General features: G+C 34.2%; 3 protein-coding genes across 5 annotated transcripts; 2 read left to right on the top strand and 1 right to left on the bottom strand.

The window, feature by feature from the left end:
* The first annotated feature begins 3,803 nt into the window (after window positions 1–3,803).
* LOC108983530 (auxin-responsive protein IAA7-like) lies at window positions 3,804–6,341 on the top strand. The gene is made up of 5 exons (XM_018955194.2): window positions 3,804–4,246; window positions 4,512–4,771; window positions 5,396–5,531; window positions 5,654–5,715; window positions 5,845–6,341. Exons 1-5 carry the CDS (start codon window positions 3,975–3,977, stop codon window positions 5,883–5,885), a joined length of 771 nt encoding a protein of 256 aa, XP_018810739.1. The 5' UTR covers window positions 3,804–3,974; the 3' UTR covers window positions 5,886–6,341.
* Window positions 6,342–7,769: 1,428 nt separating this feature from the next.
* On the bottom strand, window positions 7,770–12,610 carry LOC108983531 (sec-independent protein translocase protein TatB). Of its 3 annotated transcripts, none has more exons than XM_035683827.1 (7): window positions 12,403–12,610; window positions 11,411–11,712; window positions 11,100–11,221; window positions 9,767–9,908; window positions 9,578–9,639; window positions 9,280–9,478; window positions 7,770–8,551 (listed from the first exon to the last, which is right to left on the bottom strand). In XM_035683827.1, the coding sequence occupies exons 2-7, from the start codon at window positions 11,469–11,471 to the stop codon at window positions 8,436–8,438; spliced, it is 702 nt and encodes a 233-aa protein (XP_035539720.1). In that variant the 5' UTR covers window positions 11,472–11,712; window positions 12,403–12,610; the 3' UTR covers window positions 7,770–8,435. The 3 variants fall into 3 exon arrangements, with proteins under 3 accessions (XP_035539720.1, XP_035539721.1, XP_035539722.1); XM_035683828.1 differs by having other exon boundaries at window positions 11,411–11,500; XM_035683829.1 differs by lacking the exon at window positions 12,403–12,610 and adding an exon at window positions 12,274–12,394 and having other exon boundaries at window positions 11,411–11,500.
* Window positions 12,611–20,260: 7,650 nt separating this feature from the next.
* Window positions 20,261–24,218, top strand: LOC108983514 (protein transport protein SEC23). The gene is made up of 2 exons (XM_018955161.2): window positions 20,261–21,437; window positions 22,226–24,218. Exons 1-2 carry the CDS (start codon window positions 20,724–20,726, stop codon window positions 23,882–23,884), a joined length of 2,373 nt encoding a protein of 790 aa, XP_018810706.1. The 5' UTR covers window positions 20,261–20,723; the 3' UTR covers window positions 23,885–24,218.
* The last annotated feature ends 856 nt before the right edge of the window (window positions 24,219–25,074 follow it).

Raw genomic sequence — 25,074 nt, 5'->3', positions numbered from 1 at the left:
TCATCATGGATGACTTGCAAAATCAAAGTTAGTTAACTTAGGTCCTGTTTAAATATAAAAATACTTTTAATCTATCTCATCTCATCTCATTATTATAACTTTATCAAATTCTCATATAAAATATAATAAACAATTCAATTTTTTTAAATATTAAAATAATAATTATATTAAAAAATAATATTATAACAATATTTTATTTAACTGATCTAAAATCATCTCATCTCACTATCTAAACTAACCCTTAAAATATATATGGGTAAGTTAGAAGAATATTGATAAATGATATTGGACAAAGAGGCAATTAACTATGGTCAGCTATATTTTTAACTAGACATTCCAAGCTGATCAGAGTAGCTGGTCAGCCCCCACCATGGTATTCAATGTCCCAAGTTCTAACAGCATTTGGAATATAATCATTCTGGGGAGGATTCTCCCACAGTTCTTTTTGTAGGACCAAGATAACAAACTAGACAATTAGTTCTGATATATAATTGTTGATTAATTATTAATTAATGGGTTATTGTTAATTTCGATATATCTACTTAATTTGCAGAAGTTTCAATACTTGATCTGGATCTGCTCCAATATTGCTATGCATGGTAGAGATCAGAAGAAGAGACAAAAACAGAAGAGAGAGAGTACGTACTAGTCTAGCTAAATAAACACCCTGAAAGTGAATGTACGTACAGCAACTACTCACATTTATGGTAATTAAACTCTCTGCGCGCGGCCATCTGCATCTATCTAAAACTTGCAGGAAAGAAAGAAAGAAAGGGACTGAGATTTTGATTCGTAGAATCCAAGCTCGAGTGGCCGGCCGCTACGAGAATACATGAGGTATTTAGCAGCGATCATGAGATCAACTGCAGCTTGTTTATATTAATAAAAGCTCAAAAATCATTGTTATAGACCATGAAACTATATAGATCATCGATCATCGAGTTGTGTTAATACATTATATAAAGCATGAAATTTGGTGGTCATGAAAAGATTACCAAGGGGGGACCAGCTGGATCGACCTGGTATTTATTTTGGCCCTGTCATTATAATTAGTGGTCATGTATTACTCTTTAGTACTTTAGGACCACCTCAAAAATTCGAATCCTTCCAACATAAGTCATGACTACTGCGCGCATTGTAAAAATTATCTATCTGGAGTACTACTGGGACTCACTATCTATATATACTACATATATAATTAGGAGTTAGGTTTTTGGGATTTCAAAGCCAGAACAAAGATCGAGAAGTACATATGGTTTCTTGTATTCTTACATGATTTTGACTCGACCAAGTCACAAATAGTTTCTTGTATTCTTACATGATTTTGACTCGACCAAGTCGAAAAGATGAGAAGGGCACACCAGGGAAAATCCTAATTTGGACACTCTCTCTTTCTCTCTCTCTCTCTTTCAATGCTTGTATGTGCTTGGGACTTGGGGAGTGTCTCAGACCATGGGATCATTATCGTAGATTCATGCCGTACTATAGAAAGAAAACAAACCAGAATGGGGTTAGGGAGGACGTTGACAGGGCAAGGGCACAGCAAGGTTTAGGGATGTTCCCTTCTCTTTAGGATGTGACCTGTCTCTAAGTCACCACCATGCCCTAAAAGCTTTAAAATGAATGATATTAATTGAGAACTACTGTTGATTGATGTCATGTGTCTTGCAGGGGGGGTTTGTGACACTATAGATGTGCTTATCCAAAACACATGTATACCAATTACTAGCCTGCAGTGAGCCAAAGTCATGATTCAGTCGCTTCATTCTTGCTGTAAAAAAGTGATTAACCATGGACAAAATATCCATCCATTTGTGCAGGGGAAAGCTTAATTAATGGAAAGGGATCAACGTACATTTATCCGGTAAAACTAGCCTTAAACTTCAAATCAGATCAAAGGCCTAATCAGTATGAAAAAGGAGCTACTCATGTCAAGTGAATTTTCTGTCTGGACTTCACTCAAAGTCCATTGTCAATCGAACAACACTCAAGCAAACTTTCTATCTAAACTTCGCTCGAGTTGAATCATGTCAAGCGAACTTTCTATCTGATACTTCCCGCATAAAAAACAGTGCCAATATTTTTCAGTATGAAAAATGAACTACGTACACATACAGAATATTTGTTGAATTGTCGTCGTGGATCAATCGATCAGACCTCAACCAGAAAGTAATAGCTACTTGTTTAATTAATAATGATTCTAATTAATCATGATGTTATGAATGGAGCAGCCCTAACATGGTACAAACTACAAATCATTCATCCATTTGCATATATATTTGGAATTGGTTCCTAAAAACAATATTATATTAACGTAAACTATGTAAATTTTTACGTTTATAATAACAGATCATGCATGGGTTGGTCGTACGTGCCTGAAAATTTATACGCCAATATTGCTAGCTAGCTAGCTTCTGATGCCAACACCCAACGTACCCAATAAATGATGGAAAAGGAAACGAGCGGCAGAAAGGAACGTGGTCATGGCATATATGCTGCAGAAAATCTATTTTTGTGATTTGCTAAATTTGTGTGGTACCATGCATATATCTCTGCAGAAGTAGATCCATCGAAGGAGTTTAATTTTTAAAAGGACATGAAACAGATGGGAGAATGACCCTCGAACAATAATATTATTGGGGATTCTTGATCTACGACATTGCTCACATACACCCGGCTTGCAGCAGCCTGCATGTTTGAAGATGATTTATAACCTGAATATTTCTTTTAATTATATTTTTAGCTAGACAAAAACTACTTGAATATTCCCACTTGAAACTCTATTAAATATCGTCCTGGCTTGATAATTATAAATTGATTCCACCCTTGTTGGAATGGGCAGGTGAGGATGATTTCAGATTTTATGCATTTAAATTTGATAGTACTCATTTAATATTGTTAAATATGAGATGTTTTAACTCCAACGTAAAATAAACGTGAACTTGTTCACCTGTGATCTTCTTATCTCAATTGAGTATTAATGCTACTTATCATCCATTTAATTACCATCATTCTCTCGACATTTCGTGATAACGTTGTATTAAATTATTATAAACTATTTATTATATTTCACTTGTGAACCGATTATTTAATATTATATCAAAAGATGTTGAGAAAATGGTAATAAAAATGATGATAAGTAGATTTTTCCATCTCAAATTTTGTAGGTTTTACCATCAACGAATTAGGGCATTTGAACCGTCTCAACTTATGATCATATTGTAAATGATGCGAGTTAATTTAAATTTATAGAACTCCCTTTGTTTTTTCTTTAATTATAATCCGAGGCCAATAGATCAACTCCTCTTCATGACGTACATGATCTAAATCTTTCATGAAATTGTCTTGTTTTCGTGGCAATTAAGTTACAACTATATATCATGATACGAAGTATGATGATCAGTAGTTAATTAATTAATCACATGCAGCATGTTTGAAGCAAATTAAAGGTCAGAAAATGAAGATTTTCTCTAGCTAGCTAGCTAGACATGAAGTATGTCCAACACACTTTTTTTTTTACCGAGACAAGTACTGCTAAATTCATGATATCAAGCTGGGTATGGCTAGACAATACTTACCCCATAATATTTTCACATGTCCCACAGCCATGCACGTTACAGTTGATCACTGCTAGGTGTTGCACGTATTTTGACATAATTTGGGCAAAATCATTAAGATCATCAAACTCGGTTAACCCTTACAAGATCAACGTCCCAGGTATCCCCTCGTGTCAACGTGGCACAGGAACATGAACAAGCTCGACATGACGTACACATGCAGCCACACGCACAAACTTCCAGGCAGTTTATATTATTTGAGGGGAGGAGGGGGTCTCTCTTTAGCTAAGCAACACAATAATAGAAGAAGGAAGCAGACACAAGCAAATTAAGGGAAACGTCGAACAATCACCAACAAAGCCATATATAGATAGAGGAAGCAAAACCCTTTAAAGTTTCTGAAGCATTCTTGTCCACATGGAAGTTAGCAGGAAAATGGTGAACATGCTGGGCTCTGAGCGTGATTTGAACTTCAAGGAGACTGAGCTGTGTCTGGGATTGCCTGGTGGCGGTGGTGGGAGCGAGCCTCATGAGGTTATTATAAAAGCTACCGGAAAAAGAGGTTTCTCGGAGACTGTTGATCTGAAACTTAACCTTCAGTCTAAGGAAGAGATCAGCGTGTTGAAGAATGCTTCAAAGGAAAAGAACCTCCTTACTTGCACCAAAGATCCGGCTAAGCCACCGGCCAAGTAAGCTAATTGTTCTTAGATTCTTCAAATTTTTTTTTTCTATTTTCTAAATCTAGGAAAAGCCATTTTTAAAATTTTAAGCTGCATATATAGGTCATATATATGCTGACTTTTTATGGGCTACAGTTTCATGAACTTTCAACTCATTTTCTTTCTTTGCCGGTAGAAAAAGATCTAGTAAATCCATATACATTAGGGTTTGATAATTATATAGTTTTGTTACAAAATGGAGTTAAATAATGCGGGGAAAGATGGAATATTTCAGGGCACAAGTTGTGGGATGGCCACCGGTGCGATCGTACAGGATCAAGAACATGATGGCTCAAAATAATAACAATAATAATAATAAAAGTGAGATGGAGGGAGATCAGAAGGCTGGAGGCATCAGCAGAAGTGCTGCAGCCGCCTTGGTGAAGGTTTGCATGGACGGCGCACCATATCTTCGTAAAGTGGACTTGAAAATGTACAAGAGTTACCAAGAACTTTCTGATGCCTTGGCCAAGATGTTCAGTTCCTTCACCATGGGTAAGTACTCTACATTAATATATAATATAATGGATCTACTATATATACAAGTAATTAAGGGGAAGAAGAAGATCGTTGCTGGTACTGTTTAAGAAATTATTTTCTAGTCTCATGATGATAATGCAATTTATAAACTAGCTAGAAGAAAGAAACAAGATCAGATTCAGGTTCAGTCTTGCATTTAGATTTTATATATACATGGTGACAAGATCAACACATGATAATTCTTGCAAGCAATTTTATACATAAATATATATATGGTTCCTTCCAAGTTAAAAAGTTCAATTTTATTGTATTAAATATCAATAAATATATATATCACTACAAGAAAACTGTTTATTTACGATCAGTTAATTTCAGCTAAATGACTATTTGTAACTAAAATTAATTACAAATAATCTTTTGATTGTAATAAATTGGTCACAAAAATCTATTTTTCTTGTAGTTAATAGATAAGTAAAAACTGATTAATAATTTAATATCATATTTATAATTACAACCTAGCTAGCTAGCTAGAAATTTACCACTTTATATATTAATGCATGCTGGTGTTATTTCATATATATATATATATATAGACGATAGTTATATAATATTTTTATGGTTTTTAATCGATCAAATTAGGCAATTATGGGGCCCAAGGAATGATTGACTTCATGAACGAGAGCAAGTTAATGGATCTACTGAACAGCTCCGAGTATGTGCCAACCTATGAAGATAAGGATGGCGACTGGATGCTCGTGGGCGATGTTCCATGGGAGTAAGTAGTAGTACTAATTCACCTGATCTGCAGGCCTATTTTCTAATTTCCTTTTATCTTTTTTTTTTTTTTTTTTAAAAGTGACAATAAATATGATCTAACTCTGGTGTAAATATATATAGGATGTTTGTTGATTCATGCAAGCGCCTGCGCATAATGAAAGGATCAGAAGCTATTGGGCTTGGTATGCATCTTATAATATTCACTAATTAATTAATTAATTAAGCAATATTCCATATATATATATATATATATATATATATATACGTGCTGCTATAACTAATGTAAATTTTGTCTGATCGAGTTGATCCAGCACCCAGAGCCATGGAGAAGTACTGCAAGAACCGTAGCTAAACTACGTACGTGCGTGTAGCTTGTTGGTCTGCCGGCTAGCTATTCCCCAAAGTGATCATCATGATCATCATCATGTATCGGCCATTAATGCATGATGATGACTAATTAAAATGATAATTAAGGCACTTGATGGATCAATTAATTATTAATTAAGCAGCTGCTGGCCTGCCGGTGTTCTTAATTAATTTGATTTTGATTAATGTCTGTAATTTTTATTTGATATTTGGTCGTATATAGATATCATCAAAATTAATTAAGAATCTGGAGCTTAATTTGTAATAGACAATATTTAAGAAGCAATAAAATAATTAATTAGCCCCCACCTGGCCTGGCCTGGCCTATTGTCTGCCATGTTTATTGCTCTATATATATATTAATGCTGCAATATGCTTTGTTGTTGTGTCATGTGTGTTTTATTCCTTCAAATTTATAAATAAATATGCTACTGTTTTCCTATGAAGATTCTTCATATATAAGTATATACCATCATTTTCCTAATTTCCAATCATTAATTTATTGCAAGTTATTATTTTTATTAATTTTTTATGGGAGGAAGTAGTAATTAAAAGTCATGAGCCAAGTGAGGTAGGGAACAAGGCCATGTGCATGTCGATGGGGCTTTCGATCTCTTTTATGCCCATTAGTTTATGGAATTTGTTTACTGCTTTCGGACATCGATTCATATTTATTATTGAATGTAGACTGTTGTGGAATTCTTTAGGGTTGGGCGCACTTGCATGCAGTGTTCATATATATATATATATAGAGAGAGAGAGAGAGAGAGAGAGAGGATCATCATTGGATTTTCTTGGTCGAATGTATATAGTGGCATGCATTTTCCTTTAGCGAAATGCACTGCTTCTACATTTTCTTATCTACACCATTGATTATGAATTCAATTTAAAAAAAGAAATATACGCAAAACTAGAGATGGTTTCTTCTTCAATCCATGGAGTATGGAGTCTTTTTTCTCCTCCACTTCCCCGGCCTTATTAAGCATTAAAGATTTATTGGATCTGGCATTAATTATGAGAGAGAGTGTGATCATGTGCTTGCTTTTAATGGAAACAGTTGTTTTTGACGGTGATTGATTGCCCAAGGCAACGATATGTCTCTTTAACAACATTCCTTATATCTAAAATTATTATTACAATATACTTGTTAAATTTTATGTTTTTTTTAATTTAAAAAAAATTATAATAATTAGATAAAAAAATTAAAAATTTGAAATTAAAAAATATCTTTAATTTAATAATATTTGAAAAGGAAATTATGCTTATTAAAAAAAAGAAAAAAAAATTATGAAAATTTTGAGATGAAATGATTTGCGTTCCCAACAAGCCATAACTGATCCAAAAGAAGAAAATATCCTCCTTTTCTTATGCGGCTTTGAAATTTGGAAATCCTATCAAAATTTCACTATTGCCGAGTTGATCAGGAAAGAGGCACCAAAGTCCGTTCAGATGAGATATATAAATTTGATATTTTTCTTCTCTAGAAAAAACCGAAGGCAACCAAAAATCCGAAATAGAAATTAAGGTTTTTGTAACCTTCAAGTATAAAATAGATATAAAAATAAATTGTATAACATTATAATCTAAGCATTAGACTTTAAACACCTGGGCTGTGTACTGTTCCTGTACTATAATTTGTTTCAATTTTTTATCCATTTAAGCTGCGTTTTAGTTTCAAAAATCATCTCAACTCATCTTAAAAACAAAAATTATATTCTAACACTATTATATTCAACTTTCAGCTCTCAGCTCAGCTCAGCTCGGCTCGCAATCCAAACATCTCCTAAAGGTATCCTCTACTCTTTCAAGTTGGAGGACTTCATTGACTTCAACCCATAGGCCAAAGGCAATTCTGGCAAACAGCAGGCACTTTATAGATGATTTATTTATACAAACTGACTTGCGCAAGTTGTTATGAACTGGTTTTATACAATGTAAGAGCAACTTTCTCATTAGAGCCTGTGACAGCTAGCAAAACTTACATGGTAACGATCTCAACCATTGACATCTTCATCAGCATTAACAATATACAGTCTCATATAGAATTCACTAGAAATTTTGAAATATGAACGTAAATTTTCATTTGGGATAGATACAGTTTCCACCCTCCAATTAACAAGTGTTTTATTTCTTTGCACCATCCAACCACCACTTTCTGTCAAATAGAACCTTTTGTCCAAATCTGAAAGATTAGAAAAAAAATAAAAGGAAGGAACTTGTAAACGGGAGAGCTCTTGGTGAGGAGACCTTAGGATAAGTTGCTAAAACGGGAGGGGGATCAACCAACCCGTTCAGTATAATTTCGAAGAAACTGTTGGCAGCCGGTGGAGACATTTCTTTTTAGTTTTCACCGTCATCTTTAATGCGGTGTTATTTGACAGTCGGTGGTGGTTAGAGGTGCATGTGTCCCTTTTAATAATTGGAGGGTGCACTGTATCAATTTTTGTAGTTTAGGGTGGTATGAATAAAACATACGTTAGTTTAAGAGTGGAAAATGCACTCCCCCAACCCCCTATGGGTAGATCCAAAAGTAGCATTACCCATCTATTCGGTCTATCTGATTTTGGGGTTGTGAAAAGAAATCTTTGGCATTACGTGCTACTTCTGCTTCAAGTACTGCTTCCAACACAATGTCTGATCCTTTTGCACTTCCTGCCACCACATCCATGGAGTTAATCATTTGGACATAAATATATTTTTTTACAAGTATTTGGAAATAAATATTTGACACTGCATAAACATAAAACTCCTTCCAAGCCCCTTTTTACAATCGAAGCCCCTTATTCCTCTTTGTGACAGCAATCAAGCTCAAGTCTTCAACAACCAATTTTTCATCTATTCCAAAAGATTACAATTCTTCGCATTAGTTTTAATATCTAAATAAGATTTCTTTCAAGAAAATAACACGAGGTGGACGAGTAGACTGCAAATGCTGATAATTTCAATTTTAACTGCTTCAGAAATTAATATCTTTACTATCCTTGGTACCTAAAGCACTGCACCACTTCCAAGAGAAATCATCATAAAGATTCTTGGCTTATTTCTTTCAATGAAACTCAAAGTTTAAAGATCTACCAATAGGAACAAGAAGTGGCACAGGACAACAGATTGAGGGTCTCAGGTGGTACAAAGAAAGAGGCTGAAGATATTAACTAATTACTGCAGAGCAGCAGCTAAAAAATTAGTAAGAAAAAGCACTAGTGCTTTTAAGTTTCTTATTTAATATAGGGAGGAAAATATCCAGTCCAAACCGATGTGTGCTATTCTTGGGTTAGGCACCTATACTAAACACAGAAACAACATGAAGTTCCATTACTAAATAAGTACACCAGAAGTTAGAGATGGATAAAAATAATAACTGATAGAGGGAAGACTATTACCCTTTCGATCTGGTAGCATCCCAGTGCTTTCAGCTGAAATTGGGAGGACAGTGAAGAGAGTAGATTCATCAATGATGTTCTCTTTTTCTGTAATGCTACTCAAAGAACCAGTCTTTAAGGTTTCAGACTCAGCCAATCTAGCATAAGCAGTAGCTTGACTATGTAGATCAACAAAACCTGAGGTCTTGAAGCTATAGTCCTGAGAGAGATGCATAAAATGGGATTAAGATAATCCAAAGTAAGAAGCAACATTAATGACGTAACCAAGATAAAAATGAAAATTAAAAAAAATAAAAACCTTCATCGTAGCACTTATAGGCTTCTGTGCTTCTTCACACTTATCAGGTGGCCTATTGCATGCTTAGCAAAGAGGGACCAAAAAAACATTTTAGTATGATGAACAATAATAACATTTAAACAGAGGGAATAAACTTGCAAAGGTACTGGAATAACCGAATAACATAAAAATTTCAGAGACTTGGCGTACCAGACTCTATGTTGGAAGCAGGATCTTTAGGTTCATCCATCAGCCTTCGAGTCAAAGGACCAGGATTCATAAAAGAGATACCTCGGATTTCATGACGAATAACCTCTAGTTGAGCCATTGTATCTTGAAGTTCTTTGTGAACCTAAAGATTAATGCAAAGCGCATAAGTTTGAAAAACCTTTTGTGTATTTTGCTGTTATAAAATTACCAAAACTATTGCTTATCTTAACCAGGCAGCACTATCTATCGTTTGGATAGTTCTAAATTCTCTTTATAGCCGCTCTTTCTTGGAACTTCAATTTACAATGCATTGATACCACTTGAGAACATCATTCACATTACATGTCTTCACCAGGGCTCTAAGAACATTGTGGCCAGAAAGGAATTTAGCTTAGGGGGTAAATCCATGAAAACACATGCCTAATATGGCTACTAATAGCAAGGCCTATGTGCTATGCCTAGCTAAATAGACCATGATGAGCCCTAGGAAGAGAGATGAAGAATGATTCGGAGCATTTCTATCAACAAAAGATTTAGATTCCCTACAGTTTTCTGTCACAAACACTTCCAACAATTCAGAGAGAAATAGACACAATATCTAAACTCCACAGGATTTAATGTTGAGTCCATGTTGCCCAGAGCCCAGGGCTGCATTTAATATGTGAGGTGTACATGTTGTATTTATCTATTTCTGAATTGCAGAAACTTTTTGGAGGAAAAATAATTATCGGGGATCTTCATCCGTCAACTAGAGAATAATGGCATAAATATCCACATCATAATATTTGCTAGCTCATGACCATTTGTCCGATTGCCACGCATATCCCATCATGACATGAGCAAAGGATCTTCTCCAAAGCACTCCGCCTCAACCTAACAATGGAGTGCTTCTTTCGTTCTCTCTCCGCATCCTTGGATGCTGTTTAGGATACAAATAGACCTACATATCGAACAGAATAGTTCAAACAAAATACACAGCACAGTTGGAATAATGAAACTGCAATCTTCCATGGTTCCCTTGGATTGGATTATAGACCTATATCCAATCCTTAAATCAGGAAAAAGTACAAAAAAATAGAAAGAAAGAGCCATAGTTCTCGTCAATGTGATTCAGCATGATCATTTCCATGCGACTTCCAAACAGAAAGAATGGCAAAATTAGCTCAAACCCATTCGTCACAAAGTGTAGATAAGCTTGAAATGCATTCTCGAAGGGCCAAACTGACTATTCCCTTTATCGTGTTTACCATAATCTCTTACTCAGAACAAAGCATCCCCATCCGAATATTTATCTGTACACTGAGGAATAAAAAGAGGAAGTAAAATAAATTACCTGACGAGCTTGAGACTGCTGCATAACATTGTCGAATTGCCCACGAGCTAATTGAACGTACCCGATTGCTCGACCAGCTAACCTCCCCGCAGTTCTAGCTAAAATTGGGAGATCCTTTGGGCCTATAACTCTCGCAAAAAGGGGGGGGGAAAAAAAATTCAATTTTTGTTTGCGTTACATTGTCATAAAGCGGACCCGCATAACCAAATTCCACAATTCAAATAACCCCAGAAAAGCTATGACCAAATCGAAATGGAACATACGGAATATTTGGAACCAAACTTTTATCTAAACTGAGAGAGAGAGAGTACCGACGAGGGCAGCGGTGGCACCGATCAAGAGGAAGAGCTCTCCGTATGAAATACCAAACATACTTGGCCTCTATGCGTGCTGGCTGCAAGCTACATACAATGTTCAGGAGTCATGCTATACAGTAGCCTTAGTTTTTAACACCCCGCACCCCTCTCAAGGACCGCAACCTGATCAGTTCAAGCTACATTTGGGCCCGACCCAGTTGTCACCCAGAACGAATTAATCCGACCCGACTCATTCGGGTTAAAACCGGATTTCCCCCACCCCCTTGTGTTCTTTATGGAAGGCTGCAGCGGGCCCTCTGACGTGGAAAAAAAATACATAAACGAAAACCATCGCAAACAGAATTTTCACAAGAGTTTTATTTTTTATTACTCTCTATCCTCAGATGTGATTGATTAGAGTGATAATTATTAGAGTGATACCAAGAATTAAAATAATTATTTTATATTAAAAAAATAATACCAATCACATTATTAGAGTGATAAGCAAAAATTACAGCACAGAAATTTTGTTTTCACAAATAGCATCTCTTTTCTTTTCCTGCGTAGCAATTCTGTTCGTAACCCTTCGCAAGTCTTTGAGAGAACGTGAAAGGAAGAATGTGAAGGAAATGAACACTGGCAATATGAAAACCTGTTGTTTTACTTGGTGGGTCCTCCACAACAAACCACCATTGCCCTGTGAGAGAAATGTGTAATGTGCTGGCTAGGTTTATGGAATAATTTCTTCTCGTTTTGCCACTCTTCATTTCTAAGAAAATCTATACACTTCGTAGTTCAAATTTATTTGGGCATTTCCTCCTAACAGTTCAAAATAACTGACAAAGGCCAAATATATAAGGATAATAGTCAGAACCCACCAAGTAAAACAACAGGTATGCGAGAATCTGGGCCGGGAATCACAGTCTCTTTGTTCTTGACCCTCCTTCCAAGATGTAAACACAGATAAATTTCTTTCGAAGGAGAAAATAAGAAAAACAGGGAAATACCGACTTTCTTTGGGTAGGAACGGTAGCTTTCCTTGCCGACTGAAGGCTGAGGCTGAGAAATCCAGCCCTCTCTTGCTCGCCGGAACGTTGAAGGAGAGGGAGAAGGAAACCTTGGTATTCGGTGGCTGGTGAAATCGAGCTTCGGTCTCCGTTGTTTCCTCGGCGGAACGGGGGTCAGCGTGAAGGAGGGAAGAACAAGTGCGGAAGGGGATAACCAGTCCGGTCCGATTATAGATAAAATTTAAGATCGAATTGGTATGTTTTGATTTTGTATTTTTAAAAATCGATTACACATTAATCACTCCCCTAAATCGATATTTCCGATTCCGATTTTATCGATTTTTATCCGATTTAGTTCAGTTTTCTAGTTTTAATCATCTACCATAAAAAAGTTCTATCATAAAAAAGGTTCTTTCATGTAAAAAATCTACTGTCATAAAAAAATTAGCTATAACAAAATCTGCTATAATAAAAAAAAATTGCTACAAAAAAGTCTGCTATAAAAATATAAAATCTGATTAAAAAAAAATTTGGAACAACAAAATAAATTCTAAATCAGAAGCTCATTGAAATTTTTACAATATGCAGTTATGCACATATCGATATCAGTTCACAAAAAAAGAAGGATCAACCAAACCTGACTTTTTTTATAAGTGTTCAATAGCCACCAAATAAATTGATATAAAAGAATCGCAAGTACATGAATTACAACGACAAGCCAAAAGGACAAAGTACTTTACCTCTCATTATATAGTACAAGAGAACAAACTTATGGATTCCTTATATCAATACACACAGAATAAAGATTAATAGAGAAAGAAAAATCATCAATGCAATAACAGAAAATTCAAATAGAGAATACACACAATGCAAGAACGATCATCAATAATACACACAATAAGAATACACTCATAATACAAACATAAATAAATTCAGATAGATAATACACACGATGCAAGAAAACATTGTAATGATTCAATAACACACAAGAAAACCAAACCAATAGAATCACAGATTGACATCCATGCAACCCAGAAAAATTTATCAGGTTCAAATATACTAATAGATATATATGAACAAACAAACAAAATTACCCACAAAAACAAAAAAGGAAATAAATCAAGTTATTTTCAGCTGGATGGGGAACTATACATATTCATCCTCGATGGGGAGCTATACAACATATATAAACCCTAAATCCTAAAATATAAAATATAAAATTATACCTTCCACAATTATAAAATATAGATTCAGCTTGATGGGGAGCTATACAAAAAAAACTTAAAATATAAACCCTAATCAAAATTAGAAATCTGTAAAAAACCCTAAATCTCAAATCTGTAAATTCGATAAAAACCGTAAATGACATGAATCAATTAGCAATGAATTGAAACATTGTAATGATTCATGAAGTAAATGTAAGATTTTGAAAAATAAAAAGCATATATATGTTCACATTCCGATTAGCTCATTGATAGAGGGGAAAACAATATCTGTGATTCTGTAGCCTCGAGAACAACTGGAAGTGGAGGAGAATAGAACAGACCAACAGTGTCGACAGTGAGGGGCTATTGATGGCGTGAGAGAAGGGCTGAGCGTGAGAGACGACTGCGAGGACTCGAGAGGCAGAGCAGAGATGGTCGAGCAGGGAGGGGGGGTGGGTAATGTAACCCATTAAACGACGCGGTTTTGCCTTTGGGACTAAAATTTAGTCTATATGCATAATATATTAATATATATAATTATATAGTACAGTTTATATTATATATATTAATTATATATATAGTGATATTAATATATAGTATATATTATAATACTAACTATATATTATACTATTATAGTTATTATACTATTATAGTGATACTATCATAATAGTACTATATAATATACCAATACTAATACTATATATAATTATAGTGATTTAGTATAACTATACTAGTATAACTATAACTATAGTCTATATTAGACTATTAGTATTAGTTATATATTAGTGTAACTAAATAATATATTGAACTATATAATAGTATTAATATTAGACTATTAGTATAGCTATATATAAGTGTTAGTTATAGTAATTTAGTATAACTATTAGTATTAATATATATATTAGTATTAGTTATAGCTATATAATATATTAGACTATATAATAGTATTAATATTATACTATTAGTATAGCTATATATTAGTATTAGTTAGATTTAGTATAACTATATTAGTATAACTATAACTATAGTCTATATTAGACTATTAGTATTAGTTATATATTAGTGTAGATATATCATATATTGGACTATATAATAGTATCAATATTAGACTATTAGTATAGCTATATATTAGCATTAGTTATAGTGATTTAGTATAAGTATATTAGTATGAGTATAACTATAGTCTATATTATATTATTAGTATTAATTAGACTATATAATAGTATTAATATTAGACTATTAGTATAGCTATATAATATAAGTATGAGCTATGCTATGCATCAGCCGGAAGCCGCAGCACACCACAGGTAATTTTTTTTTTTTTTTTTCACTCAATGCATTGAGTGTGCGGAGGCTGCAGCGTACAGTAGGCTGATATTTATATTTTATCTATAAGTATAACTATAGCAATAGTGAGTTTGTTAATTGTTATAGCGAGTTTAATTTATTATAACTATATTATTGATAGTATTATTAATTAGTATTACTGTATCATTATTTTATATGTGATTATTTAGTATAGTGATTATTTAGCTATATATAATATATCAGTATTAGTTATATATTAGTATAACTATAAATAAAATGTTATTTATAATTTAAATATATATTTGATGTTTAAAGCATATGATAAATTAAATTTTCATCTTTAAGATTAATTTTTTTTTTATAAATTATAATAACATTATATTATACATAATTATATTAATAATATATAATCAATAAATTCCAAATGTTCACATTTTATGCTATAATTTATAAATTATAATATGAAATTATTTCATATACAATTATATATTATATATAAAACTTCTATATATAAAACTTCATATATAATTATATATTATATATAACAAATATTTTGTATAATATTAATTTTATATAAAAATTTTATAGATAATATTAATTTTTATATTTTTTTTCCTATTGGACAGGTCTGGTCTTGTCTTGGAAACCATGAAATTGAAATCGAGACCGAATTGGACCGGACCGGGTTCGACTAGTTTTACGGTTACAATAACCGATCCCAGACCGAACCGGTTCAAAACTGGTCCAACCGGTTTGGTCCGAACCGATTTTCTAGTTCAAATTTACAGCCCTGCTGAAAGAGAATGAGAGTTATTTGCTCGGCGTGAAGGAAGGAAGAGAAAATGAGTTGTTTGTTATTACAGGACAAAAATGACAATGTATTTTGTGGCAACGTAGAGGGTGCGTGGATCGAGATTTTAACCTCTATTTGGATAGTGAGATGAGATAAGATATTTTTAGATAAACATTAAAAATTGAATAAAATATTATTATTTTAAGATTTGAAAAGGTTAAATTGAAATTTAAAAAAGTTGAATTATTTATTGTATTTTATGTGAAAATTTGATAAATTTATAATGATGAGATGAAATTAGTTGAGATGATATGGGTTTAGATGGTTTCATAATCCAAATGGGACCTTAATTGTTTAACACACGTCACTTGCTAAATATTAAAGGATTAATGCAACATACAATCGTAGATTGTGCAAACGTTGAGCAGTCATTTCGAAAAAAAATGAAATTTATTATTAAAAAACTAATTTTTTCATGTAGGTCTCATATTTATTCATTTTTTTAAAGTAATTACGCAACATTTACACACTCATAACTGCAACTATCATTTATCATATTAAAGTTAGTTGTAGTTTTAGAATGGATAAATTTTGTAATTTCTTTTAAATAAAAGTGTTTATTATTAGAAAAAATAATTTTTAAGAGAGTGTACGATACTTGCAAATTTTAAAACTGTAATGTGAATAATTTAAAACTATAATTATAACAATAATGATTATAATGTATAATTTTAGATAGTTTTTAAAATATCATAATTATAATGTATGAATAATTCTTAAAAAATCAAAATATCAATTAGTATAATTAATGTGAAAAACTTTCATATCAACAATATGCTTGATGTATAAAAAAAAAAAAATTTATAAAAAAAATTTGTTTTTAATTACTTTACAAACTCGCACCATTTATATATTTAAAATTTTAACAATTTACAATTAAACACCTTCATCCAACATTAGTTAATTCTCAAACGGTCCAATAAGAAATGTTATATATAATCGTGGAGTGTGCAAGTGCCGTGCAGTCATTTTGAAAAGAGCGGGGTCCACTATTAATAAATTAATTTTTTTTTCATGTGAGTCTCGTATTTATTCATTATTTTTGAAAGTGATTGTGCGACGCTTACACACTCATGACTGCTACTAACATTTCTCTTATTAAAAACTTAAAAAATAAAAGAAGTTATATTTACATAAAAATTAATTTCTTAAAAAGTTTAAAAGAAATAATTAAGGAAGGAGAATCACCCCCTCCTTCTACACCTTGCAGGGTGGTGGCACCTTCGAATTTCATCTTGACTCGCTGCCACCTTGGAAGTGAATCTATAGGTCGCACCATTGCCACGTGAGACTCCAAATTTCAGCTACAATGAGTGCCTATCTTGGTGTATTTGCGTCTCTCCGTCAACTTTTCAATGACATATGATGCTAACCTAATAACAAATCAAGTGAAGTCTCTAATCGTTATTTCATGGTGAAAGGAAGGGCCGTTGGCCCTTCCCAACTCGACAACCATTATTCCGACCCAACCATATTATCCGATTAATCAAACCGACTATATTACCTGTTTAACCGAATCTAAAAATTTTAAAAATTATCCGATTAACTGAATGTTTTTTTTTTTAATTTTATTTTTTTTTAATATTGATATTGATATTGTTGAGGATTGCCCACGTAGTGTTGAGGAAAACGACAATATATTCAGCTAATTTAATGTGAATTAATCCTCCAAGCCTTTTTACTAAATCATTGAGAGCCCGAAGTGCAATGAGGGTTTTTAAAATGGTGTACATGCATATTCAAACAATGTCATTGAGAGCCCATTATGGGTTTTGTCCGTAATGAATAAACGAAGTTCCGCCAGCTTTAAATTTTATTTGCTAGAATTTCATGTTGGTTAAATCCCAAGAATTTCATGTTGGACGTACAGATAATACTGGGTTCCTTTTGGGAAGAGAAGTCCAAGATAAACAAAAAGTAGCCGCTCAACAAATACTCATCAATAATATGTGAATCATACAAAACCAGTATGATATAAAATGATCATAATTGTATTCATCCTGAGTATCATTTTCAAATTTATGTGCCTGGTTCTACATAGACATAATCCCATTTTACAAGATCAAAAACAACATGTTACCTATGTGGACAAGTTAAAATAGCATAAATGAGTCAATGACCATCAATTGGGTATGGGTTTGAAAGGAGACTTCACAACTGCTTGTTTCCTAGTCTAGTGACAAATCTCATTCATTGCAACTCATCGAAGAACTTGGACTACCCACCTGCAAAGGCAATTCAAACATACAAATGGTATAATATTCTCCTCTTATCAAGCATTTTGAAGCAGTCAGCATATATAGAAAACAATCAAATAAAGAATTTCAATAATCATCATGAGTTAAAGTAAGGAAAACTCAAGTAATATTCAATTGGCCTCATTCAAAATATTCATCAAAGTCATCTCTATATGAAAAAAAAAAAATTATATTACAAATATAATTAATTGAAAGGACTATATGTCTTCAAATATGAATCTTACCAGAATCTAACTTGTAACTTTCTCCATCTTCCATTACATCTCTGGAGTCATAATTAATGGAGAGAGCCATCAACCAATTTTGTGTGCAGATAAGAGCTTCAATTGTTACAGGGGCCAATGAGCTACGGAATGAATTTAAGATACGACCTCCAATGCTAAATGTCGACTCAGAAGCAACAATAGATATGAGAATAACTAACACATCTTGAGCTATATTGGCAAGGATCGAAAAATTAATTGAATTCATCTTCCACCACATTAAAATATTAAAGTTAGGCGTCAATCTTTCAAAGCTCCCTCATAAAATATTGATCCAACTATGATTTGGACTCTACGATATCCTTTAATGCTTGATACTACAAATACCTACTATAAATATCCGCTGCATCATAAGACGTTGTGTTGCTTTGACTCTTACCGACACTTGAATCTATATTGAATCTTCATTCTCAATTTTAGAAAAATGAAACATACATCCGTTCTACCTCGAGATCTTTTGATAGGTGGGACATAATTGAAGTTTTTTTTAACCTTGTCCCAAACTACCTTGCATGCATGACACATAGGCGCATGAGTAACATCGTTTTATTCCACCATTAGGTCATTGTATTTTATTTTTTATATTTTTTTAATATATTTAAATATTTTTAAAAAATAAAAAAATATATAAATATATTAAAAATTATTTTTTAAATTATTAAATAAAAAAATAAAAAAATACACAAACGATCAAAATAAATAGACAAAATGAAAAGACAAACCAACATTTTCCTAACTCCCAAACCGTGTGCTATTTCCTCATTGGCGCATAATCATTCCTGGCACCAATTACCACGCGCGACAAGATTGAAATCCCCATCTCCAAATGTGTCAAGATCTGGATTACCCCTCCCCACCCTTGCTGGGCGTGGGCCTTGGTGTATTCCTTTGATGAATCTCTACCAATTTGGATCGTCGCGGATGTATATTTCAACGACTCCATTATAGAGGATTCAATTGTTTATTTCCCAAATGCCAATCACAATCGTGACTAAGTCCATTATTGGATTACAAAATCGCTAAAAAGGGACTGCTCTAATTTACTAGAACCATTGTCTGTTTAGTTTATTTTACACCAATAATTTTGTAAAAGGGTTAGTTAGTAGACATCTGTTCTACAATTGTTGCATCATTTATAAATGAAGAATGTTACTTATCATTTCACATTATATATATATTTTTATTATTAAATTAATTGAATTATTTTACTTATCATTCATATATCATATATTTATTATAGAAAAAAAAATAAGTGTGGTGTGTGATGTGTGTAGATAATAAGTAAAATTATTCTTTATAAATATTGAAATATTATATTTTAAAGCCACTGTGAGACCACACAATCCCCATACTTTAAATTGTAAGATTTTATTTATAATATTTAAATTTTAAAATTTAAAATTTAAATTAAATTATTCTACATCAACACTTTATTAAATGTACTCTACACACAAATTTAAAAATAGAATAACTCTTCTCGATAATATTATTTGGATATAATAATTTTTTTAATATATATAAAAGAAAATGCTACTTAGTTCTCTAAGTGTTACTGTTCAAAATTATCACTTGAATATTTTAATTTTTTTTACTTAATAATTAAAAAAGTGATTATTAATAAATTTATATTTTTTTAATGATTATAAATGTAAAAAAAATTAGAAAAAATGATTTTGTTATGCATCAATTATTATTCATCATCTCACTCTATACTTGATAATATTTTTTTTATTTTTTATGAAGTATGAGATGTGTATAATAAATAATGACTTATTAGAAGAGTTTTTTTTTATTATTATTAAATAATGGATGATGTGCAGTAAAAAATGCTAATCAGATCCTCTCCTTTCGGTAGTGTGGATGGTGGTGTCAGGTGTGCATCCTCGCACTAATATTTGTTTCCAGTAATCAACCAGTTTATTAATAATTAATCACGTTACTTTCATTACGTGAATGCCAATCACCACTGCTTCGTTTCGCCTATGACGCTACTCCCTTCCGCACAAAACATTTCCCGGCGCATCGAACGGATGAAGCAATCAAGAAACTTGAGCCAAGTCGAAAAAACAAAACAAAAAGAAAATGACACTTTAAGCCAAATCAATCAGTGTTTTGATCGCCAGCTTAACACGCCACCATCTAAACCCTAACTCCGAAGCGCAGGGCTTTTCCATTCCTTTCTCTCCCATTTTCTCTCGCTTTCTTACGAACCAAACGGGTCCCCTCACTTCCCCTCTTGCTCCACTTTTCTACTTTCTTTCTTTCAAATTAAAAAAGAGAATTATCCTCTTACTTTGCAGACATTAAAAAGAAATTAACAATTCAAAACCACTTTCCCCATCTTAATTCAAGGGTTAGGTTTCCACCACCCAGCAAAGACGCATGAAAGCTTAACCTAAAAAACCCCCCAAACCCACCCTCTAGATTAGTCCCCATGGATTTTGTGGAGTTGGAGGCCATCGAAGGTCTCCGCTGGTCCTGGAACTCATGGCCAGCGTCTAAATCTGAATGCTCAGCTCTAGTCGTACCCCTCAGCGTCATGTGCACGCCATTGATGCAATCCTCCGAGCTCCCGATCCTCCCCTACGATCCTCTCCTCTGCTCTCACTGCGGTGCCATTTTGAACCCCTACGCCCGACTCGATTACACGTCTCGCATTTGGTACTGCCCGTTTTGTTACCAGAAGAACCCGTTTCCTCGCTCCTATTCCGGTATCGGAGAGACCAATCTTCCCGCCGAACTTTTCCCGACTTACAGCACGGTGGAGTACGCCCCCGGGAGAAAGAGCGTGAGCCCCGGTGCCAACCCAAGTGGTCCGAATTTGAATTACAAGCATAATTGGTCGAACGGGCTCTCGTCGTCATCTTCGTTGGCGTCTATGGTTTCGTCGTCATCGTCGTTGTCGATGTCGGGCGGGGATTTGCGAGGGGGAGGATCTGCGTTTGTGTTCGTTGTGGACACCTGCACGGCCGAGGAGGAGCTACGGGCGCTTAAGAACGAGTTGTTGCTTTTGGTGGAGCGGTTGCCGGAGAATGCTTTGGTGGGATTGGTTACCTTTGATTCTATGGTTCGTGTCCATGATCTTGGATTTTCCGAGTGCTCGAGAGTCGTTTTGTTTCATGGAGATCGCGAGGTTTCTTCAGAGCAGGTACTTGCTTTGATTTTTTTTCGTTCTTTTCCATTGCTGTAGAAAATAATGCTATTTGTTTCAACCTGTACGTTAAGCGGTTATGACTGTGTTTTGGGAAGTCTAAAGCTTCAATTGCATAGTTTAATTAGCTGCCACATATTTCATTAACTTCTGGGATGAAGGCAAAACTGTTTTGTAGTCCACAGTTCATTTTTCTGGAGTAGTCATACGAAAATGGGATTCCGATATGGTGTTTTTTTTTTTTTTTTTTTGGGGAGAGGAGGGGGATTCTTTTGCTGGTTTTGTAATGGTGTATGGTTCAGTGCCTTCTGGTTTCTTTCGGTGATTCTGAAAACCTTATAACGCTCAGTTCTCTCCAATACCCTAGTCGCATGTTTATTTAAGGATATTATCATATTTGTCTTATTGTTTATTTCTGCATTTCTTCTTTGTTCTCTCCTTCATACTTATGCCTTGCTTCTCCAAGAGATGAGGTTAGAGTGTGGCCCATGTCATGCATACAAAAGAACGTGTGTACCTGCTTAAGGTTTAGGGCAGGTTTGAGGGGTGAGATGAGAATTTTGTATTTTGTTTTAAAGTTTAAAATATTATGTTTTAATATTATTATTGTTTTGAGATTTGAAAAAGATGTATTGGGATTTGAAAAAGTTGAATTGTTTATTATATTTTGTATAGACATTTGAAAAAGGTGTAATGATAAGATGAGATGAGATAAGAATTTTGTATTTTGTTTTGGTTACCAAATCTGCCCTTAATGTGTCTTCTTCGTATCTTTAAAACCTTAGACCCAACAGTTTCTGGGTTTCAATCCCACAAAGAAACAGCATCTTGGAAAGACACCACTTATCCGAAAGCAGGGATTTTTGCTACCAGTGTCTGAATGTGAATTCAGTGTAACTACTGCAATAGAAGAGATCCATTCTTCACCGCATGCCAGGGTGGGTCATCGCCCTCTACGGTCCACAGGAACAGCAATATTAGCTGCACTTGGACTTCTCGAAGGATGCTTGGTAAATATTGGCTCTCGTATCATGGTCTTCTTATCTGGACCTGCGACTCTAGGACCAGGGATTGTTGTAGACACAAATCTTGTGAGCGCCATAAGAACTCATCGAGACCTGATAAATGGTCAAGCACCTTACTATAGTAAATCTAGCAGCTTCTATCAGCGAGTATCCCACAGGTTATCCGATGCATCTATTGTTCTTGATTTGTTTGCTTTTTCTCTTGATCAAGTTGGAGCTTCGGAGCTAAAAGGCCCTGTTGAGAGCTCAGGTGGATTCATGATGCTAGGAGACTCATTCGAGTCGAGCCAATTTAGAAAATGCTTGCAGCACATTTTTGATCGTGATGAAGAAGGAAACTTGAAGATGTATTTTGATGCAACTATTGAGATAGTGACCACTAAAGATGTCAAAATCTGTGGAGCCCTTGGACCTTGTGTATCCCTTCGGAGGAAGAACAATTTAGTGAGTAACAATGAGATTGGGGAGGGTGGTACTTATATATGGAAGTTGGGCACACTCAATAGCAAAACATGCTTTGCTTTTTTCTTTCAAATGAGCGATGAGCAGAAGGTCCAACCTGGATCTGCATTTTCCATACAATTTATAACACGATATCGATATGGGAACACGGAAATAAGGAAAAGAGTGACAACTGCTGCAAGACGATGGGTTGGAAACCACTCACCAGAAATTGCTGCTGGATTTGACCAAGAAGCAGCCGCTTCTGTGATGGCAAGACTTGCTATTGCTCGAGCAGAAAAGTGTCAAGCTCGGGAGGTTATCAGATGGCTGGATGATGCATTGATCCGTTTTGCTTCTAAGTTTGGTGATTATGTCCAGGAAGATCCTTCTTCGTTCCGCCTTTCATCCAATTTCTCACTTTATCCACAGTTCATGTACTACTTAAGAAGGTCCCAGTTTATTGATGTATTTAACTGTACTCCTGATGAAACTGCTTTCTTTCGGCTGATGCTGAACCGTGAGGGGGTGGTTGGTTCGCTTATCATGATCCAACCTACACTTCTCCAATATTCCTTTGATGGGCCGCCTATTCCAGTCCTCTTAGATGTTCGCTCGATTTCTCCAGACGTTATTTTGCTCTTTGATTCTTATTTCCATGTGGTTATTCATTACGGATCTAAGATTTCTCAGTGGAGGAAGCTTGGTTATGACAAGGACCCAAGCCATGGGAATTTAAGAAAGCTGTTGGAAGCTCCAGAGCTTGATGCAGAGCAGCTCGTAGCTGAAAGAGTTCCTGCCCCTAAGATTATAAAATGTGATCAGCATGGCAGTCAGGCAAGGTTTCTTCTAGCAAAATTGAATCCATCCGTTACTCATAATTCGACATACATGCAAGGATCAGATATTATTCTCACTGATGATTTGAGCTTGGAAGTTTTTATAGATCACTTGCAGGCCCTGGCAGTGCAGGGCTGATGAAGAGGAGCACTGTATAGAGTTTTTGTTTATTTAATCAAACGGAAAGGAATTACTGTATATAGCTGTCGAGAGAAGTTCTTCTAATGGTTGTTACCAACAAGGCGGCATCTCCTGCACTGAGCACAAGACGCGGCTTTTTTCATTTTCTTATCATTTTGTAAGTAGGGGAGTTGTTTTTTCAATATCTACTAGACTAATGAGAAATTTATACTGATATAGGTTGTTAAGATGCCCATGCAAATTACACAAATTTGTGACCTCTTCTTTAGCCTCGTTTGAACCGGAAGATATTTGGCGTTTGAGCTGTATTGTTTAGTTTGGCCACTTCTTATTTTTTCTGTTGGAATGGTGTTATTGGTATTGTTCAAGAAAACTACAAACAAAAATATGATTAAACAAAATGTCATTCATCCTTTCTTTTTATGTATTTTCTGTTGTTTGGTCTTGTTTATCGCTCTCAGGCCTGATGCTGCTTCGAAGCATGGTAAAAGTGCCTTTTGTGCCCTCAGCTAGTTTTGATCTGCCTTGCAGAAAATTAATGTGACATATGCAAATAATAAATTATATATAGTAATAAGGCCCTGATTATGATCACCTACCGAAAATTCAGCCACAAAATCGTTTCTAACCACGACCAAAAGCATCCTACTAAGGGCTTCCATGATGATAATAAAGAGAAGTGGGGACAACGGATCTCCTTATCTTAGGTCACGAGAACTAAAGAAGAAACTAGTTGAGCTACCATTAATCAAAATTGAGAACATTGTCGATCAGATGCACCATTTGATCCACGTATACCATCTCTCCAAAACTACATCTATCAAGCAAATAAAGAAATAATTCTCAATTTACATGATCGTATGCATTTTCCATATCTATCTTATATATAATCCTTGAGATGCTAGACTTTAATCTTTTTTTTTATTCGTTTCTTCTAGTCAAGTCTATGAGGAAAATTTGGACATGCTGGCTTTTAAATCTTGATTTATTTTAGGACTTTATTTTGGTTTGGGAACACAATGGATACATGGGATACGTAAGGATGGATAATTTTTCCCCATCCATTTAATTAATTAATCTCCTTATATAAAAGTGAACATAAAGGCTCAATCCCAGTGGGATATCTAGAATTATTGTGGTGGTTGGCATACCAAATAATTTTATATATTGCTGGTCTTCAAGCTAGA

This window comes from Juglans regia, chromosome 12 (genome assembly GCF_001411555.2).
Source record: "Juglans regia cultivar Chandler chromosome 12, Walnut 2.0, whole genome shotgun sequence".
Taxonomy (NCBI): domain Eukaryota; kingdom Viridiplantae; phylum Streptophyta; class Magnoliopsida; order Fagales; family Juglandaceae; genus Juglans; species Juglans regia.
Note: the sequence above shows the minus strand (reverse complement) of the source record. Positions and strands in the feature narration are given on the sequence as shown.

Bases quoted from the DNA above. Each gene is read 5' to 3' on its own strand.
- LOC108983530 (XM_018955194.2), top strand. From the start codon at position 3,975: ATGGAAGTTAGCAGGAAAATGGTGAACATGCTGGGCTCTGAGCGTGAT. The intron at 4,247-4,511 runs GTAAGCTAATTG...GGAATATTTCAG, and splicing joins CCGGCTAAGCCACCGGCCAA to GGCACAAGTTGTGGGATGGC. The intron at 5,532-5,653 runs GTAAGTAGTAGT...AAATATATATAG, and splicing joins GTGGGCGATGTTCCATGGGA to GATGTTTGTTGATTCATGCA.
- LOC108983531 (XM_035683827.1), bottom strand. From the start codon at position 11,471: ATGTTTGGTATTTCATACGGAGAGCTCTTCCTCTTGATCGGTGCCACC. The intron at 9,909-11,099 runs GTAATTTATTTT...ATTAATCTTTAG, and splicing joins AGCAGTCTCAAGCTCGTCAG to GTTCACAAAGAACTTCAAGA. The intron at 8,552-9,279 runs GTAATAGTCTTC...ATGTGGTGGCAG, and splicing joins GATGCTACCAGATCGAAAGG to GAAGTGCAAAAGGATCAGAC.
- LOC108983514 (XM_018955161.2), top strand. From the start codon at position 20,724: ATGGATTTTGTGGAGTTGGAGGCCATCGAAGGTCTCCGCTGGTCCTGG. The intron at 21,438-22,225 runs GTACTTGCTTTG...TTAAAACCTTAG, and splicing joins GCGAGGTTTCTTCAGAGCAG to ACCCAACAGTTTCTGGGTTT.